The 21,535-nt window shown below is 47.9% G+C and overlaps 1 protein-coding gene across 2 annotated transcripts in view; it reads right to left on the minus strand.

The window, feature by feature from the left end:
- Nucleotides 1-892: 892 nt before the first annotated feature.
- Nucleotides 893-21,535, minus strand: part of POLR3F (RNA polymerase III subunit F) — a 47,388-nt gene continuing 26,745 nt past the window's right edge. For both annotated transcript variants that reach the window (XM_073557443.1, XM_073557442.1), the window contains 4 exons: nt 20,404-20,547; nt 18,586-18,693; nt 5,831-6,022; nt 893-1,223 (listed from right to left, as the gene is read on the minus strand). In XM_073557443.1, coding sequence (XP_073413544.1) covers nt 1,146-1,223; nt 5,831-6,022; nt 18,586-18,693; nt 20,404-20,547 — 522 coding nt within the window. In that variant the 3' untranslated portion in view covers nt 893-1,145. The remainder of the gene's footprint in view (nt 1,224-5,830; nt 6,023-18,585; nt 18,694-20,403; nt 20,548-21,535) is intronic.

Here is a 21,535-nt window from a genome sequence, read left to right on the forward strand (position 1 = left end):
AAAGGTTTCCTATCAGATATGCTAAACAGGCTGTCAAGCATTTGGTGAACTAGCGAAATGCTTTTTGGTTGGATGATTTGATTGTTCATGTGGTCAATAAGATTGCTCTTCTTGGCAGCATGTTGTCCTGTGTAAACAGAAGGTGTGCTGCTGATAACAATGATATGCTTAGTATGGATTGAATAAGGGTAGACCTATCTAAAAAATCCATAAGCACCAACTAGTGGTGGTTTAACAGCTGCAATCGGCCAATCTGAAAGCACCGCAAGACCAGATTCACACATCAGAATGTCGCGGTCTGTGTACAGACAGTTGTAGAAGGGGCAGTTTGTTTCCTGACCTGAAAGTGACAGCCTCATATACAGCATTTGACTGTCGAGTTTGATTCTGGAGACTCGTAGTTGGCTGATGCATCGCAGTCCATATTCAAACCGTGAAACAGTGCGACTCTGGCCTTACAGTAGCTTCCCTGATTATCTCGACAATGCATCCATTGGGGAGCTTCCTTAGATCCATGTCATAGAGAGCTCAAGTCACAATAATGTCCACATGAAAAGTGACTGGAGAACAACAATGGACAGGACGTTGTTGGGAACAGTAGGTTGCTGTTCGTTTATGCCATGAAACCCATGCTCGGGACAGGACTTGGGGCATAATGCAGATCCTAAACTGCATCACCATAAGAGAAGCTTTAAATTCCATAACAATCGACGGCATCCCAAGACGAAACATCAAACTAAAAGATTATGGTGACCGGTAACTCTGGGAGGACTGTAAATAGGTCTTACCATGTACTCAAAGAGCCTTAATAAGCGAACACATGATTCCAATTTATTAACACTTATTTAACAAGCAATGACGTGTGTCCTCTTTGCAAATGAGACTTAAGAAATATTTTGGGATATGTTCTTCCCATGTTTATTCGGTAATAATCCAAGTACTAATGAAAAATGGAATGACAAATAAAACTGCATAGCTCTTGTAATGAAAAATTGTCAGCATAAAGGTCTCAGCAAGTACCAAATATAATAAAATATTAAAATAAATATTTAGCATAGTCTGTCCCGTGCTCCAGTCAGTGTCTATCCTTCCTTCCGCCATGGCCATCTTGCAGAATACAGCTCGATTTTCATAAGTAGGCTTCATTAATATTCCAGCCACTCTGTCATGTATATACAATTAGATGGTGATATTTCACCACCTTCGTGACAATCGTGAAACACCTAAAAGAGAAAATAAAAGCTTTTATTAAGATTGCTTGAGAGAGGTTTTATCAACTTTTATTAAGGGGGTATTCACTGGATAGGTGATAAGGAACTCATCTCATGTTCTCCTCTGGCCAGAAAAAACTCTAAACTGGAGGAGATGAATGCGTTCTAATAGGAAAAATCCTAAAAAGTCTATACCAAAAAGCAGAAAATGACAATGAAGATAACTCCGTGCTGCACTCAGCTTTAAAGGTCTCTATACACATTAGGTGGCTATTGCGGCCGATCATTTGACCGGCGACCATCTTACCCAGCTCACCCATACACATGAACACTCGCCCAACGACTGCTCATCTCCTGGAGACAATATCAATAGAAATTCTGAACAAGTTTTCCAGGGCTCCCATATACATTAGACCATCAACTGAACCAGTCAAGAGCAGTGGATTCGGTAAACATTAATGTGTATAAGGGGCTTAAGCCAGTGTGGTAGAATTGAATGAAGCAACAGGGCTACCATTTGACTCTCACCCCATCAGAAATCTTGTGGGCAGAAGAGAACGGCGGACACAGTAACTTGTTCTGGTGATCAATGGGGGTCCCAGCTCGGATCTGCCTATATAAGTTGCAGTGTGGTCCTCTCCGACTGTAGAATTGCAAATTCTGCATTACCTCTTTAGTCCCCTGTCCCTACCAAAATGTCATTACTACAGTAAATACAAGGTTATTAACCAGTTTGCCTAGATACTTCAACTATCTGGTGAGTGACATTTCCTACAATAATTTTTAAGGAACATCAGTCTCTAAAATAATTCTGTCCTATCCATGAATAGCCTGAAAACTAAAAAACAAATCAAAATTTACTATCAGCTCACCACACACAAAAAACAAGCCATCATACAGCTCTATCGATGAAGGAGTTTTTCAATGTTGTTTTTTCATCAATAAAAACTAAAAACAAACTACACTTGTTTGGCATCACCGTAATTGTACAGACATGGAGAATCGTTTTGACAGATCATTTTTACTGCACAATAAAAGATGCACTGACCGTAGCTATACTAAATGTAAGTAGGGGTGCTACAAAAGTTTTGGAGAGTAATACTGAATAAAGAAAAGGAAAAAAACAAAAAAAAAAAAACAAAGCAGAATATATTTCCTAATGGGTCCTCATTGTTTTATCAACCAAATCGACGTTCCATAAATAAAACCTAAAATAGAAATATATACAACTCCGACACCAAATCACAAGGCGTATAGATGCTACTCTATTGCATGAATTGGATTTGTTATGTCACAGATAATGTTGATTCACTTTTATCTTTCTATTTATTGATTCTTATTGGTGTTATATGGAAAGTTACGGCTCTTAGTAGTCGTAAAGGGAAATACAGGATTTTGGTTGCTTACCGTAAAATCTGTTTCTCGGAGTCTTCATTGGGGGACACATGAACCGTGGGTGTGTGCTGCTGTCACTAGGAGGTTGACACTATGCCATGAAAAAAATGTTAACTCCGCCTCCGCAGTATACACACACCTCCGACCGGCTGTAGGACAATCAGTTAGTGAAAAAGCAGTAGGAGGAGACATCATCATGTAAGCCAATCATATATTCATTACAAGTAACAAAAATCATGGGAGGGCGCTGTGTCCCCCAATGAAGACTCTGAGAAACAGATTTTACGGTAAGCAACCAAAATCCTGTTTTCTCTTTCGTCTCATTGGGGGACACAGGAACCGTGGGATGTCCAAAAGCAGTCCCTGGGGTGGGAAAAGACAGAAACTTCCTTCAGGTCGGAGAACTCACCACTGCCGCCTGCAAGATTCTTCTGCCTAGGCTGGCATCTGCTGAAGCATAGGTATGAACCTTATAGAACCTTGAAAAGGTATGCACGGACAACCATATGGCTGATGCCCTGTTGTGTACCGCCCAGGAGGCGCCCACCGCCCGGGTTGAATGGGCCTTGAGCCCAGCAGGGGACACCCTGTCCTTCACCCGGTAGGCTTCCAGAATTGCCTCTCTGATCCAGCGGGCAATAGTTGCCTTAGAGGCCGGCAGGCCTTCTTACCCCATTGGGGATAACAAAGAGCGAGTCTGCCTTCCTGAAGGGAGCAGTCCTGGCCAGATAGACCTTTATCGCCCTGACCAGGTCTAGCTTACTCAAAGAACGCTCCAGATGGGTTGGAGCGGGACAAAATGACGGAAGGATTATATCGTTCAGGTGGAAGGCCGATACCACCTTGGGAAGAAGGTTAGGAGGAGGCCGCAACACAACCTTGTCCTGGTGCATAATTAGGAATGGAGGGCAACAGGACAATGCAGCTAATTCTGAAACCTGCCTAATACAGGTGATGACTACGAGAAATACCACCTTCCAGGACAACAAAGACATGTGAGCTTCCTGGAGGGGTTCTAAGGGTGAAATCTGTCAAGGCTTCCGAGACCGAGTTAAGATCCCATGGAACCACAGGGGATCTGTAAGGAGGGGCCGCATGTGCGACCCCTTGCAGAAAAGTCTTAACCTGTAAGCGGGAGGACAAATTTCTTTGAAAATGAATAGAGAGAGCAGATACCTGGCCTTTCAAGGAACTTAGGGCCAGACCGCCATCTAACCCTGCCTGGAGAAAAGCTAGGACAGATGGCAGGGAACAGGACATGGGTGCGATGTGATTAGACTCACACCAGCCAAAATAGGCCTTCCAGGCTCGATAATAGACCCTGGAAGAGGACGGCTTCCTAGCCTGGATCACTGTATTAATGACTTGGTCCGAAAATCCCGCTGCTCTCAGTATTGTGGTTTCAATGGCCATGCCATCAAATTGAGCAACCGAGAATTCAGGTGGTAAAACGGCCCCTGAGCCAGGAGATCTGGCCCGTCGGGGAGTCTCCACGGGGGTGCCTGTAAGAAGATTGATAATTTCTGCGAACCAGGCCCCCCTGGGCCAGTACGGGGCGATCAATATGACCGGCAGTCTGGGCAGGAGAGGAAAGGGAGGGAACAGGTAAGGGAGTCTGAACTGTGTCCAGGGAATAACCAGCGCGTCAACCCCTATTGCTAGAGGATCGCAGTATCTTAAGACAAATTGTTGGACCCTTCTGTTCTGTCGCGATGCCAGGAGGTCCATGTCTGGAGTCCCCCATAGCCGGCATATCTGACGGAACATGTCCTGATGTAAGGAACATTCTCCCACTGCGAGCCCCTCCCGACTGAGGAAGTCGGCGGCCGTGTTGTCTGTGGTACCTTGGTAAGGTCAGCCACGGACTTAGATAAGGAAGAGGCCCATCCTGGACACTCACTGTCTCCCATGGCAATGGATGGCCCCTGGGCAACAGGCAGGGTGGCTTCCTCCTGCTCCAGGGATAATGTGGGAGTTCAGACAGGCAAAGCGGGGGGCTGCACCTGCTCTCTAGCGTAGGTGACACTGTAGGTCTGCTGCAATCTGAGCAGAGTGGCGAGAACTGACCTGAAGGAAGCCTAACATTGCATTTGGTACGTACAAAATATTTGCCCAAGGTCTCTGAAGTGGATGAGGAGGAGCGGGACTGCTCTCCCTTGGGCATACTGACAGGCTTTACCTGGTCGACCGTTGGGGGTAGAACGCGGAGTGAGGGAGCAACCTGTAGTGCAGTACTCACATACTCACGACCTGTGTCCCCGCCGCAGCTGCCGCCCGAAGGCTGATGAGCGAGAGAGAGCTAGCGAGGTGAACAGCCCTGCCGCTGCCTAGAAGCTTTATGAAATCCCCACCCGGAAGTGGTGGGCGGGGCCCTGCTCTCCTCCTGGAGCACCAAGATGGCGCTGGTACAGGAAGAGGAAGTCGAGGGGCTGAGCCTGCCGGAAGCTGGCGTCAGCCGTGCTGGGCTCCTGCTGGAGCCCAGGGCCATAACACTGCTACGGGAGGAAGCTGGAACCCTGCTGCACCGCGTGCTTGAAAGTAAGTGTTGGCTCTTAACATAAGTATAGAGCCCTGGGCTGTAAGCCCGAGTGCTGATAGAGCGGTCAAATTCAGCCAGAGCGGCTGGTGAGCAGATCATACAACGCTGCAGCCTCTTACCTCCAGTTCACCCCGTAACGGGTCGGTTACCTGCATGAAAAGATTGCTGTCCCAAACCTTTTCGGCAGGGCGTCTCTCTCAATCATCAGGCTCTGGTGGGCGAGCGATGGGAGACGAAGGTCAGGACCAGGAGCAGCCACCTGAACACGAGTCCTGTGTTAGGGGTTAGGGTCCTGCCAGTGGGATTCATGAGGATACGGGGTGGCAGTACATGCCATACTCATGATCCCGATGTGGGAATACAGATGTAGCAAATCTACTCTCTATCCCTCCATGGTTACCTGAAAAGGAACGACGCACATTGAGGTAGGCATGGGTCTGCGAGAGACCCCTGTCCACCTCCTGCTGACACTAAGCAAAACTGATTGTCCTACAGCCGGTCGGAGGGGTGTATGCTGCGGAGGCGGAGTTAACATTTTTTCATGGCATAGTGTCAACCTCCTAGTGACAGCAGCACACACCCACGGTTCCTGTGTCCCCCAATGAGACAAAAGAGAAAAAAATAAAACTGGCGAAGACAGAAAGAGGTTAACGTGAAACATAATCTGGTGCTGATGTTCGCTTACCGGACACAATCCGCAAGGCGTCCGTACTAAGCCTGCTGGCTGGATGATTGGGTTCACTGCTCTATAAAGCTTCATCTGTCCATCCACACAGCCCACCGTTCCCTCCTTAGCAGCAATTATGGTCATCTCCACTTTCCCGTCATAAATTAATGTATTCAAGATCGTTTCTATGTCTTCCATTGATAGTTCAACCTAACACAGAAAGGCAATTACTCATAAGAATAATAGACACAAGCTGCTCTCATGTAAAACACGATCTATGACACTACGTCATAGGTATTCATGATGGGGATCAGATTGGGTGAGAAAAAAATGCCATCCCTGCAGGTCTACGGCGAATTTCATTTACTTTTAGCGGATATAACTCTGTATTCATCAAAAGCCACGTGTCTGAGGAAAGTTAAAAGGGTTATTGATGGCTTAAGCTGCATCTACACTTAATTATTGTGAATGAGCGTTCTTAACAATGGTTTCACAATTTTTCCGTGTAAACAGACTGCTGATCACTTGGTGAACAGGTAAAACACTCGTTTCATCTGGCATAAGTGATCTTTTCTACCACGCATTCATCATTCTTTATAGACACGACTTGAACTGCTCAGAATAATGGCAGCCTATGTGCACGGAATAATGTACAGATCATTCAGAGTGCATTGTGTACTGTCATGTGCCTGTGTAAACAGCTATTAACCAATCACTTGATCAGTAAATGTTTATCAATCTACGGTCGTCTAGTATCACTGCTTGATCCATGTAAATGGACCCATATTCTTAGAATACATCAACAAAATCAGATCAGTAGGGGACAGACACCCAGCTCTTCCCTGAGCTGCTGTTATCTTTTCAGGCGATGTCCAGATACAAAATATTAATGGAGTTGAACAGCACAGCTCCAACCACAGCCTCGTGTCCATTCTTTGGTACCGCACCTCATTTCCCTTTCCGATGAATGGGAGATGAGTTGCAGTACCTGGGAGCGGTCACTAAGAAATGTGTGGAGCCGCGCAGTTCTGGCTCTGTGTATGGTTTATGGTTAGCCACAGCAGCAGATAATAGACCTTAAAAGTGTGACCTCCTATTAACAACACAACTCCTTTACAGCTATGTTCACATGTCCAGTAATCATCCATTAGAACGGATCCAGCAACAATTCATTGACAAAAAAGTTTTGCAGACAGAACTTTGTCAGGTTAAAAAAAATGATTTCAACTGAAACCATTTCTTTAACACTGATGTCTACGGAAAACAGATTCGTTAAATAGTCACCTGTTATCTTCCATTTGAAACTGATCCAGTAAGCAAAAAGCAAAACTTTGTGAAAAAAAAAAAAAAAGACGGATGGCTATTTAACAGATCAGTTTTCCCTAGACCTCAATGTTAAAATAACAGATCCAGTTGAAAATAGTTTTTTTTAACCAAACAAAAGTTCTGTCTGCACAACTTTTTTTGTCAATGGATTGTTACTGAATCCGTTCTAACAGAGGATACATGTCCAGTGACAAAACAGTTTGAAACTGATGAAAAACTGATCTGTTCACACTGACTACAATAATACAGTGGGCAAGGAAAGTATTCATACCCCTTTAACCCCTTCATGACCCAGGCTATTTTGACCTTAATGACCTGGCCATTTTTTTGCAATTCTGACCAGTGTCCCTTTATGAGGTAATAACTCTGGAACGCTTCAACGCATCTTAGCGATGCTGAGATTGTTTTTTCGTGACATATTGGACTTCATGTTAGTGGTAAACTTAGGTCGATAATTTTGCGTTTATTTGTGAAAAAAACAGAAATTTGGCAAAAATTTTGAAAATTTCGCAATTTTCAAATTTTGAATTTTTATTCTGTTAAACCAGAGAGTGATGTGACACAAAATAGTTACTAAATAACATTTCCCACATGTCTACCTTACATCAGCACAATTTTGGAAACAATTTTTTTTTTTTGTTAGGAAGTTATAAGGGTTAAAAGTTGACCAGAGATTTCTCATTTTTACAACAATATTTACAAAACCATTTTTTTTTTAGGGACCACCTCACATTTGAAGTCACTTTGAGGGGTCTATATGGCAGAAAATACCCCAAAGTGACACCATTCTGAAAACTGCACCCCTCAAGCTATTCAAAACTACATTCTAGGAGATTATTAACCCTTCAGGTGCTTCACAGGAACTAAAGCAACGTGGAAGGAAAAAATGGACATTTTATTTTTTGCACCACAAATTTTCTTTTATCATTAATTTTTTTCATTTTCACATGGGTAACAGGATAAAATGGATCCTAAAATTTGTTGGACAATTTCTCCTGAGTACACCGATACCTCATATGTGGTCATAAACCACTGTTTGGGCGCACGGCAGGGCCCGGAAGGGAAGGAGCACCATTTGACTTTTTGAATGGAAAATTCGCTCCAATCGTTATCGGACACCATGTCGCGTTTGGAGAGCCCCTGTGTACCTAAATATTGGAGCTCCCCCACAAGTGACACCATTTTGGAAACTAGACCCCTTAAGGAACTTATCTAGATGTGTAGGGAGCACTTTGAACCCCCAAGTGCTTCACAAAAGTTTATAACGCAGAGCAGTGAAAATAAAAAATCATTTTTTTTCGTCAAAAATGATTTTTTAGCACGCTATTTTTTATTTTCACAAGGGTAACGGGAGAAATTGGACCACAAAAGTTGTTGTCCAGTTTGTCCTGAGTACGCTGGTACCCCATATGTGGGGGGGAACCACTGTTTGGGCGCACGGCAGGGCTCAGAAGGGAAGGAGTGCCATTTGACTTTTTGAAATGAAAATTAGCTCCAATCGTTAGCGGACACCATGTCGTGTTTGGAGAGCCCCTGTGTGCCTAAACTTTGGAGCTCCCCCACAAATGACCCCATTATGGAAACTAGACCCCCTAAGGAACTTATCTAGATGCATAGTGAGCACTTTGAACCCCCTGGTGCTTCACAGAAGTTTATAACGTAGAGCCGTGAAAATAAAAAATATTTTTTCTTAAAAAAAATATTTTTAGTCCGCAATTTTTTATTTTCACAGGGGTACCAGGATAAATTGGACCCCATAAGTTGTTGTACAGTTAGTCCTGAGTACACTGGTACCCCATATGTGGGGGGGGACCACTGTTTGGGCACACGTCGGGGCTCAGCAGGGAGGTAGTGACATTTTGAAATGCTGACTTTGATGGCATGGTCTGAGGGTGTCATGTTACATTTGCAGAGCCCCTGTGTGCCTAAACAGTAGAAACCCCCCCCGCATGTGACCTCATTTTGGAAACTAGACCCCCCCAAGGAACTTATCTAGATGTGTGGTGAGCACCTTGAACCCCCAAGTGCTTCACAGAAGTTTATAACGCAGAGCCGTGAAAATAAAAAATCATTTTTTTTCCTCAAAAAAAAAAAAAAAAAAGATTTTTAGCCCGCAATTTTTTTTCACAAGAGTAACAGGATGAATTGGACCCCAAAAGTTGTTGTACAGTTTGTCCTGAGTACGCTGGTACCCATATGTGGGGGGGAACCACTGTTTGGGCACACGTCAGGGCTCGGAAGGGAAGTAGTGACATTTTGAAATGCTAACTTTGATGGAATAGTCTGCGGTCGTCATTACGTTTGCAGAGCCCCTGATGTGCCTAAACAGTGGAAACCCCCCACAAGTGACCCCATTTTGGAAACAAGACCTTCCAAGGAACGTATGTAAGATGTGTTGTGAGCACTTTGAACCCCCAAGTGCTTCACAGAAGTTTATAATGCAGAGACGTGAAAATGAAAAAAATCATTTTTTTCCACAAAAATAATTTTTTATTTTCCCAAGGGTAACACGAGAAATTAGTCCCCAAAAGTTGTTGTGCAATTTTTCCTGAGTACGCTGATACCCCATATGTTGGGGTAAACCACTGTTTGGGCACATGTCAGGGCTTGGAAGGGAGGGTGCACCGTATGACTTTTTGAACGCAAAACATGGATTTTTGTGAGTACTCACCGTAAAATCCTTTTCTCCGAGACGCTCATTGGGGGACACAGAGACTGTGGGTGTGTGCTTCTGCCGTCTGGAGGCCGACACTAAGTGTACAAAAAAAGAGTTAGCTCCTCCTCCGCCGCATACACCCTCGCCCCTAGGCCGGGCGTAACTCAGTTTAGTGCATAAGCAGTAGGAGAACGCGCCTTAAACTCAGGCAAGAAACTATATGTCTGAAAAAGGGGACCACCCTAAACCTTGTACAAGGATTTGTAAAACTCAAAATAAGTAAAAGCCAACTGGCTGATAGGGTGGGTGCTGTGTCCCCCAATGAGCGTCTCGGAGAAAAGGATTTTACGGTGAGTACTCACAAAAATCCATGTTTCTCCTTCGTCTCATTGGGGGACACAGAGACTGTGGGACGTCCTAAAGCAGTCCTCTGGGCGGGATCTTAACTCACCCAATCCATGCTAATTTGCGCCCCTGATTAGAGGTGCGCAACTGCTGCCTGGAGGATCTTTCTTCCCAGGCTTGCATCCGAGGATGCCTGGGTATGTACGTTATAATGCTTGGCAAACGTATGTAAGCTGGACCAGGTAGCTGCTTTGCATACCTGCTCCGCTGAAGCCTGGTGTCGTAGTGCCCATGAGGCACCCACTGCCCGTGCCGAGTGAGCCTTGATCCCTGCCGGAACTGGCGTGCCACTGATTTGATAAGCTTCTTGAACCGTCAGGCGAACCCATCTGGCCAAAGTCGCTTTGGACGCAGCGAGCCCCTTCCGCCGTCCCTCTGGAACCACGAATAGAGAGTCTGTCTGGCGGAAAGGCGCCGTCCTCGCCACATACCTCCTAAGAGCTCTTACCAGATCCAGAGTGTGCAAAGCCTTCTCTACCCTGTGCACCGGTGCCGGGCAAAACGAGGGTAAGACGATGTCTTCGTTGATATGAAAAGCAGACACAACCTTCGGCAAGAAGGGAGGAGCTGGCCTTAAAACTACCTTATCCTTATAAAAAGTTAGGAACGGTGGTTTACAAGATAAGGCCGCCAATTCCGAAACCCGCCTAATAGACGTTATGGCTACTAGAAAAACGACCTTTCTGGACAGGTAAGGTAAGGAGACCTCTTGCAATGGTTCGAAAGGGGCCTCCTGAAGGGCTCTGAGCACCAAATTCAGGTCCCATGATTCCGTCGGCGCCTTATAGGGGGGTACTAAATGTGCGACCCCCTGCATAAACGTCCTAACCTGCCAGACGGAAGCGACTTTTCGTTGGAAAAGTACCGACAGGGCCGAGATTTGCGTTCTGAGGGAACTCGGGGCCAACCCTGCGTCCAGCCCTGCTTGTAGAAAAGCCAGTACGTTGGGGATCGAAAAAACCAGAGGAGCCACTTCACGATCCCTACACCAACGGAAGAATACTTCCCAAGTCCGATGATACACCCTCGCCGAGGAAGGTTTTCGGGCACTCACCATCGTGGCCGCCACATCGCGTCTGAATCCTGCCTGTGTTAACAGCCAAGATTCAATGGCCACGCCGTCAAACACAGGGCCCCTAAGTTCGGATGGCAGATCGGCCCTTGGGACAGTAAGTCCGGCCGATCTGGAAGACGCCAGGGTACGTCCACCACTAGTTGGACCAGATCTGCGTACCAGGCCCGCCGGGGCCAGTCTGGGGCCAGCAGAATTGCTGGAACCTTCTCTCTCCTTATCTTCCTGATAACTCTTGGAAGCAGCGGCAGCGGGGGGAACAAGTACGGGAGACGAAACTGGCCCCACGGGAGCACCAGTGCGTCTGCTGCGATTGCCTGCGGATCGAGGGATCGAGCGACAAACCTTAGTACCTTGGCATTCTCTCTGGATGCCATAAGGTCCACGTCTGGTGTCCCCCACCGTTGGCAGATCTGCTGAAAGATCTCGGGGTGCAGGGACCATTCCCCTGCCGCAACCCCCTGTCGGCTGAGAAAATCTGCCGCCCAGTTTTCGACTCCTGGAATGTGCACCGCTGAAATTACCACGCGGTTCTTCTCCGCCCAACGTAGTACCAGTCCGACCTCGCGCATGGCTGCCTGGCTGCGTGTGCCCCCCTGATGGTTGACATATGCTACTGCTGTAGCATTGTCCGTCTGGATGCGCACCGGCCGGTGTCTCAGGAAACACTGGAAATGTCGCAGGGCCAATCGTATTGCCCGTATCTCCAGAATGTTGATCGGGAGAATTACCTCCTGAACCGACCATCGCCCCTGGGCTATGTGACTCTGGAAAACTGCTCCCCAACCCTGCAGGCTTGCATCGGTCGTCACCACCAACCATTGTTCCGGGGGAAAAGGCTTCCCCTGGACCAGAGACGAGTCGCGAGTCCACCACCGGAGTGAACTCCGTACTAGCGGAGACAATTTGCACCGATGACTGAGAGACAGCAGCCTCCGGTCCCATGCTGTCAAGAGCGCATGCTGAAGCGGACGGAGATGGAACTGGGCAAACGGGATTGCTTCTATCGCCGCCACCATTCTTCCCAACACACTCATGCCATACCGGATGGATCTGGAGCCCGGCTGTAGAAGGTTCCGTATCCCTTGCTTGATTTTTTGCGCCTTGTCCTGAGGGAGGATCACCAGCCCCCGGGAGGTGTCGAAAATCATGCCCAGGAACACGATTTTTTGGGCTGGAATCAAGGACGACTTGCTCCAATTGATCAGCCAGCCCAGACGGGCCAGGGTATCCAGAGTAATATTGACATTGTCCTGGCACTCCTGAAACGACGGCCCCTTTACCAAAAGGTCGTCCAGGTAAGGAAACACCGTTATGCCCCGTGCATGCAGGATGGCCATAACCACCGCCATTATCTTTGTAAAGACTCTGGGGGCAGTGGCCAGACCAAAGGGCAGAGCCACGAATTGGAAGTGACGTCCTCCGATCGCAAATCGCAGGAACCTCTGGTGTGGGGGGAATATCGGAATATGCAGATATGCATCCTGCACATCGATTGAGGCCAGGAATTCCCCTGGATCCATGGCTGCAATGACCGAGCGGAGGGATTCCATCCGGAATCGCCTGACCCTGATGAATCTGTTTAGGATCTTTAGATCCAGAACCGGCCTCACAGTCCCGTCCTTTTTGAGGACCGAAAAAAGATTGGAGTAAAACCCCTGCGACTCTTCGCCCTGCGGCACTGGGGCGATAACTCCTTTGTGCTCTAGCGTCGTTACAGCCTGTAACAAACTCTCCGCCTGCGAATCTGTCTTGGAAAGTCGTGAACGGAAGAATCGCTGTGGTGGCCGTCCGACAAACTCTATCTTGTACCCGGACGATACAAGTTCTGCCACCCAAGTGTCGCGTGTCACTGCGACCCAAACGTGGCTGAACCTTAGTAGGCGTCCGCCCACCCTGTCGTCCGTAGGTACGGAGCGCCTCCAGTCATTTAGCTGGAGGCTTTTGGGGCTTGGCCCCCTTCGCTCTGGGTAAATGGCCTCGGCCTCTACCCAGCGGATTGGCCCTGTAAGAGACTTGTTTTTTCCTACTCTGGCCATCGTTTGCGGAGGAGTATGTCCTGGCCGGAGTCCCCCCCCAGGGGCTACGAAAGGGTCGAAAACGCCTTTGCGTTTGCCTGAATGCCGGGCAACTTCTCTGCTGCGGAAGGAAACTACTCTTCCCCCCAGTGGCTTCTGAGATAAGCCTATCCAGCTTCTCACCGAACAATCGATTGCCCTGAAAAGGCAATGAGGTCAAGGATTTTTTAGAGATAGAATCCGCTTTCCACAGCCTCAGCCATAATGCACGCCTAATGGCGATCGCATTCGCCGCTGCCACCGCCGAACACTCGGCCGCGTCCAGTGAGGCGCTGACAAGATAATCACTTGCCCCTGACATCTGATTTGCCACCTCTAAGACCTCCGCGGGCAGATCCCTGTCCTGGAGGGCCTTATACAGAGCTTCCCCCCACGAAACCATGGCTTTAGCCACCCAAGTCGCCGCAAAGGAGGGGGCCAGAGCCGACCCTGCTGCCTCATATACCGAGCGGGCAAGCCCGTCCATGAGGCGATCAGTTGGGTCCTTAATAGAGGAAACACTGGGTATTGACAATAGCGACCTAGATGCTAAACGTGACACGGGAGGGTCCACTACTGGCGACTCTACCCAAGCCTTATGGAGCTCAGGAGGAAACGGATACTTTGCCTGTAGCGCTTTTTGCATTGCAAAGCGCTTATCCGGGTGATCTCTATGTTTCTGGACTAGCTCCTCAAACTCCGGATGCGTGGCAAATCTTCTATGTGGTCGCCTGGATTTCTTAAAAGAGACCTTGTGACCTGAGGCTGTGGGCACATCGTCCTCGATCTCTAATGTCTGGTTGACTGCCTCAATGAGACTGTCCACCGAATCCTGGAACCCCAGACTTTCTAGATTCCAGGCTCCTTCCTCTTCTCCTTCATCCTGATCGCTCCCAGAGCTCAGTGACGGGGAACGGGATGCCCTAATACCCGCCGCCGAAGCCCCGGAGGGTCCGGCCGACGGGGAACGAACCCTCTTTATATGAGCTTGCCTGGTACTGGAGCGACCTCTAATGGTTGGAGGGTCCTGAGACGAGGACGAGCTCTCTTCCGCTGGCAGACCCCCCTCCCTGCTCCCGCCTGGGCCCTGAAGGGATTCAATTGCCCTCGTAAGGGACAGCATAGACTGCGATAAGGACACCGCCCATTCCGGGGGGTCCTGACCCCTTGGTTCAGAAACAGTGGGGGGCTCCTGGGCGCGCTCCGACTCACAGGCTTCACAATATTTACCCGCCTGTGCCTTTGGCAGCCTGACCCCACAGGACACGCAAACCGCGTAAAGGAAAGAGTGAGCTTTTCCTGTACAGAGCTTCCCCTTTGCAGACATACTTGCACAGGCTGAAGGCAGAGTAGAAGGAGGAGGAGGGTAACCTCTTCCCTGACAAGCAGCGTGGTTCTCCAAACGGAGTTACACTCACCCACCGGGCTGTCCTTGCGTGGATGCAATGTGTTAGGGCGGAAGTCTCTCCGGGATCTGCGCCTCTGACCTCCTGCCCTCTCCACCATCGCCGCTGTCACCGCCGCGTCAGCGGGCGGGACTTCCGGCTACCACCGGAAGTCAGCGGGCGGGACTTCCGGCTACCACCGGAAGTCGGCGCGCGGCCTCGCGCGATACTCGCGCTCTGCAGTGGGGCCGCGGCCGCCGGCGGGCTTCCGGCCGCGATACACGCGGCGTGCGGAGCCCGGGTGCAACGCCCTGGCTACCGCTACCCACCAGCGCCAACTTGCGGTGCGCTCCAGGAGCGGATCCCCCATATACCAAACAGGTGAGCAGGGCCATCCGCCATGCAGGCGCGGGGGGGGGAGGGGGGGGGGGGGGGCTCTGTCGGTCTTACCCGCGGCCTCTTCCCCCTGTACGCTCTCACCTGCGCCTCCGATTCAACCCCCTGGACTCACTACCAAGGGGTGGACGGGTCCTCCATACACTGCTGTTGTAGGAGAGTAGCAACGCGGAGTCTGACCCCTGGTTCTGCTCACACGTGCTCCTGATGAAGTTGTGGGGAAACCGAGTCCTCTAATCAGGACGCGTTGCCCCTCTTTCGTTAAAAAAAAAAATAGATGTCTGGAAAAAAGTCCCAGATGTGTCCCTCGGTGCGGGAGAGGACACGTGGAGGGTTACTCACACGTGGTCGCCCGTTGGTGATTTGGGGAGATCGGATCCTCTCTATAGGAACCGTCGCCCCTATTTTATCTTCATAGAAAAAAGGGAAAAAAAAAAAAATCTAGTCTGGAATTCCAGACTGCGTGTGCCTCCATCAGACACTAAGCAAAAAACTGAGTTACGCCCGGCCTAGGGGCGAGGGTGTATGCGGCGGAGGAGGAGCTAACTCTTTTTTTGTACACTTAGTGTCGGCCTCCAGACGGCAGAAGCACACACCCACAGTCTCTGTGTCCCCCAATGAGACGAAGGAGAAATTGGCTGGAATCAATGGTTGCACCATGTCGCGTTTGGAGACCCCCTGATGTGCCTAAACAGTGGAAACCCCTCAATTCTAACTCCAACCCTAACCCCAACACACCCCTAACCACAGCCCTAACCCTAACACATCCCTAACCACAAGCCTAACCCTAATTCAAATGCTATCCCTAATTCCAACCCTAACCCTAATTCTAACCCTAATTCCAACCCTAACCCTAATTCAACCCTAACCCTCTTTCCAATCCTAACCCTATCCCTCTTTCCAATTCTAACCCTAACCCTCTTTCCAATCCTAACCCTAACCCTCTTTCCAATCCTAACCCTAACCCTCTTTCCAACCCTAACCCTCTTTCCAACCCTAACCCTCTTTCCAACCCTAACCCTCTTTCCAACCCTAACGGAAAAATAAAAATATTTTCTTTCCTTTATTAGTTGTGCCTACCTATGGGGGTGATAATCGGGGGGTTTATTTACTTTTTCTTTCATTTTGATCACTGTGAGAGTGATCAAAATGAAAGAATGGAATCTGCAGCCGGCAGATTCGGGCGGGCGCACTGCGCATGCGCCAGCCATTTTCCAAGATGGCGGCGCCCATGAACCGGACCCGCCGGACAGCGGGAGCGACAGGGGGACTTAGAAGGTGCCGGGGGAGGTGAGAGGGTTATCGGAAGCTGCCGGGGAGCAGAGGGAATGGGAGGGGGGCAGATAATGACAGCGGCGGCAGATCGCCGCTGTCATTCAGTTGCGGGGGGGGGGGGCGATCCCCGGTGGGGGGGGGTGGAATCGGTGTCTCCAGCCATGTCCGATGCTACAGCAGCATCGGCCATGGCTGGATTGTAATATTTCATCAATTTTCATTGATGAAATATTACTATCGCTCTGATTGGCTGTTTCACTTTTAACAGCCAATCAGAGCGATCGTCGCCACGTGGGGACGAAGCCACGCCCCCTGTGGCGAAGAACAAATCCCCCTGTATCTGCGGGTCGGGTGACCTTTCAGTGACCTAGGTCACCCGACCCGCAGGGGGGCTTTAAAGTCATGACGCCACATAGGCGTCATGGGTCGCTCTGGCACGACTTTTCATGACGCCTACGTGGCGTCAAAGGTCGTGAAGGGGTTAAATTTTTCTCTCTGTTTCATTGCAGCCATTTGGTAAATTCTCTCTTTAATGTACACTGCACCCCATCTTGACGGAAAAAAACAAATGTAAAAATGTTTGCAAATTTATTAAAAAAGAAAAACTGAAATATCACATGGTCATAACTCATAAGTATTCAGACCCTTTACTCAGACACTCATATTTAAGTCACATGCTGTCCATTTCCTTGTGATCCTCCTTGAGATGGTTCCACTCCTTCATTGGAGTCCAGCTGTGTTTAATTAAACTGATAGGACTTGATATGTAAAGGCACACACCTGTCTATTTAAGACCTCACAGCTCACAGTGCATGTCAGACCAAATGAGAATCATGAGGTCAAAGGAACTGGCCAAGGAGCTCAGAGACAGAACTGTGGCAAGGCACAGATCTGGCCAAGGTTACAAAAGAATTTCTGCAGTACTCAAGGTTCCTAAGAGCACAGTGGCCTCCATAATCCTTAAATGGATGAAGTTTGGAACCACCAGAAGTCTTCCTAGAACTGGCCGTCCAGCCAAACTGACCAATCGTGGGAGAAGAACCTTGGTGATAGAGTAAACAACCCGTAGATCACTGTGGCTGAGCTCCACAGATGCAGTAAGGAGATGGGGAAAGTTCCACAAAGTCAACTATCACTGCAGGACTCCACCAGTGGGGCCTTTATGGCAGAGTGGCCCGACGGAAGCCTCTCCTCAGTGCAAGACATATGAAAGCCCGCATAGAGTTTGCTAAAAAACACATGAAGGGGTCCCAGACTATGAGAAATAAGATTCTCTGGTCTGATGAGACGAAGAGAGAACTTTTTGGTGATAATTCTAAGCGGTATGTGTGGAGAAAACCAGGCACTGCTCATCACCTGCCCAATACAATCCCAACAGTGAAACGTGGTGGCAGCATCATGCTATGGGGGTGTTTGTCAGCTGCAGGGACAGGACGACTGGTTGAAATTGAAGGAAACCTGAATGCAGACAAGTACAGAGATATCCTGGATGAAAACCTCTTCCAGAGTGCTCTGGACCTCAGACTTTGCCGAAGGTTCACCTTCCAACAAGACAATGACCCTAAGCACAAAGCTAAAATAACAAAGGAGTGGCTTCAGAACAACTCTGTGACCATTCTTGATTGGCCCAGCCAGAGCCCTGACCTAAACCCAATTGAGCATTTCTGGAGAGACCTGAAAATGGCTGTCCACCAACGTTCACCATCCATCCTGATGGAAATGAAGAGGATCTACAAGGAAGAATGGCAGAGGATCCCCAAATCCAGGTGTGAAAAACTTGTTGCATCATTCCCAAGACGACTCATGGCTGTACTCGCTCAAATGGGTGCTTCTACTCAATACTGAGAAAAGGGTCTGAATATTTATGATCATGTGATATTTCAGTTTTTCTTTTTTAATAAATTTGCAAACATTTCTACATTTCTGTTTCTTTCAGTCAAGATGGGGTACAGAATGTACATTAACGAGAAAAAAAACGAACGTCATTTTTTTTTAGCCGGACAAAAAAAAATTGTGCAGGCACAACATTTTGGTCTGGCTGAGAAAGGAAATAAAGAAGTCCATAAATAAAATAAAACGTATCATAGAAGTCTATGGAAAACAGATCTGTTAAATAAATAGCCACCTTTTTCTTCTTACTGGATCAGGTTGAAACGGACAATTGCTGCACATGAGAACTCAGCCTTCATCATGAGTCTTACCTTGCTAATGCCAAGTTCACAGATATACTTCCAAACTTCATGTGAGGAGGCAAATGAGCTGTTCCTCTGGATCATGGGGTTCTGCTTACTGTCTCTGGCCGCTTCTGCCTGTTACAAGCGGTGAAGAACAAGTTTTCATGATCAGATCAAACACAAAGTGAAAAAAACTGAGTGATCATGGCATCCTGTAGATGATTAATTTAGCCGTATTATAATAACAATAGGATTTAAAGGCCTAATGCATATTAAAGGGATGTTGTGGCTTTTTGTATTTAGCCCTCTTATACATGAAGGCCAGGAGGATTATCAGTTACCGTATATACTCGTGTATAAGCCGAGTTTTTCAGCCCCTTTTTTGGGCTGAAAAAGACCCTCTCGGCTTATACACGTGTCATACACCAGAACCAGAAAGCCGGCGGGGGAGCAGGAGACATGATACTCACCCTCCTGGCGTCTGCATATCAGGCTCTGCTACATCTCAGTCCCGGCGTCTGCATCTCCCTTCCTGGCTTCTTCCTGTGCAGTCACATGGTACCACTCATTAAAGTAATGAATATGGACGCATCTTCACTCCCATAGTGGTGGAGAGCATATTCATGACTATGAGCTGTACCATGTGACCAGCACGGGAAGAAGACAGGAAGGGAGATGCAGACGCCGGGACTGAGATGTAGCAGAGCCTGATATGCAGACGCCAGGAGGGCGAGTAGCACTGAGGGAGGGTGAGCCATGCCATACTCACCTGTCCCCTTTCCACCGCTGCACTCAGTCTTCCGGATCCTCTGGCTGTGACACTCAGGTCAGAGGGCATGATGACGTGTTTAGTGTGCGCTCCCTGCCTGAACAGACGGCGGCACTGAGGAGCAGCGGTCAGCAATGCGACGTATGTAATTTTTTTTCATTTTTTTTTTTAAATCGCAGCAGCATTATATGGGGCATATATTAATATGGAGCATCTTATGGGGCCACCATTAACCTTTGCGCAGCAGTATATGGGCGTATTTTAATATGGAGCATCTTATGGGGCCACCATTAACCTTTGTGCAGCATTATATGGGGCGTATTTTAATATGGAGCATCTTATGGGGCCACCATTAACCTTTGTGCAGCATTATATGGGGCGTATTTTAATATGGAGCATCTTATGGGGCCACCATTAACCTTTGTGCAGCATTATATGGGGCGTATTTTAATATGGAGCATCTTATGGGGCCACCATTAACCTTTGCGCAGAGTATATGGGGCGTATTTTAATATGGAGCATCTTATGGGGCCACCATTAACCTTTGCGCAGAGTATATGGGGCGTAATTTAATATGGAGCATCTTATGGGGCCACCATTAACCTTTGTGCAGCATTATATGGGGCGTATTTTAATATGGAGCATCTTATGGGGCCACCATTTTACTTTTATTAGTATCTATTTTTTAAATTTACCAGTAGCTGCTGCATTTCCCACCCTTGGCTTATACTCGAGTCAATAAGTTTTCCCAGTTTTTTGTGGCAAAATTAGGGGCCTCGGCTTATACTTAGGTATATACGGTACTTGTTTTATTATTTCATTACATGCCCTTTTTTTTTTTTACAAATAAGAAAAAACTTTCCTGAAGCCGGCAACCACGTCACCTACATTTTTGCAGGAGCTGAGGTCCGTATATGGTCCCTCTCTTTTTGTATTGCATGGGTCGTTGACAATGGGAGCAAGAACCACTATGGGTTTGTCACCCGTCCTTCTATCACATAAACAATGGTTATGTATTGGACAGCTAAAAACGACGTACAGCACGTATTTAGTTCTCATAATTTAAAGCGAATCACCTTAGTTTGCAAGAATTTAAAACACTGTTGATTTAATACTTCTACAAATTCGGATTCAAAGTCTTGATCGCTATACCATGCCCCGCCAGTCACTGAGCGGTCAGGTTGCACATTATACAGCATGTACACCTTCTTTTTGGAAGCCTGAAGAAAAGAAAGAACACAATTAATTACAATGTAAAAAGATCATCCTTGATCGGCCAAACATCCTCATTTTGATACCTTAATATATATTCTGCTATTTCTCCAGTCTACCCTCCATTAAATGAAACTTTGTGTCTTGCAGTTCCGCTGTTATTCCTTCGGAACATTTAGCAATAGATTGAGCATTAGTGTGGTGTTTCTCCTCGTTAAAATGAGGCAGTCCCCAACTTACGAGCATCCAACTTACATACAATCTTCAGTTGTAAACGTCAGAAGTTATTAAACAAAACCCTCTTACCTCACAGCTAACCTTTCCAGCCACCATCCAGACCTCTTTTTTTTCCACTGTCACGTGTTGCATCTCCGTGGGACAGGACTTCTATCAGCTTCCAGGCCGGAGCTCACTGCGGGTCAATAACATTGCATCGTCATTGCAACTTTATGACACTCAGTGAGCTTTGACCTAAACTTGTCCAGAAGTCCTGGCCTACAGTGAAAAGAGATACGGAGCAATCAACAGAATAAAAAGGGACCAGACGGCAGAGAGGCGGCTGGAGATGCAAGTATTGGTCTGAAAAATGAAATACTAACATTGACTCCTGCAGCCTCTCCGACCAGTCTTACTTTCTGCCGCATCGCGCACAGCATCTCCAAGACTTCCCGCCACATCCATGCTCTGGAGGTTACTGCGCATCATAAGGTAGTAATGTTGACGACAAGACTGACATCTAGTAATCTCTGGGGCCTGGACATGTTGAGAAGTCTTGGCCTACAGTGAAAAGGCAGGAGATGTGGAGCCCAATGTAGGAAAGAAGGACTAGATGACAAGTTGCGAGGCTGTTGGAGGACCAGATGGTGAGGGGCGATGCTGTTGGAGGACCAGATGGCGAGTAGGGAGCAGCGAGGCTGTTGGAGCACTCAGAAGTGCAGTGAAGGGAGTAGGAATGATTTTTCCCCTCGCCATTTTCTAACTCGCATACATATTTCA

The sequence above is a fragment of the Dendrobates tinctorius genome, unplaced genomic scaffold (assembly GCF_039654945.1).
Source record: "Dendrobates tinctorius isolate UK_male_01 unplaced genomic scaffold, ASM3965494v1 ptg000250l, whole genome shotgun sequence".
NCBI classification, from domain to species: domain Eukaryota; kingdom Metazoa; phylum Chordata; class Amphibia; order Anura; family Dendrobatidae; genus Dendrobates; species Dendrobates tinctorius.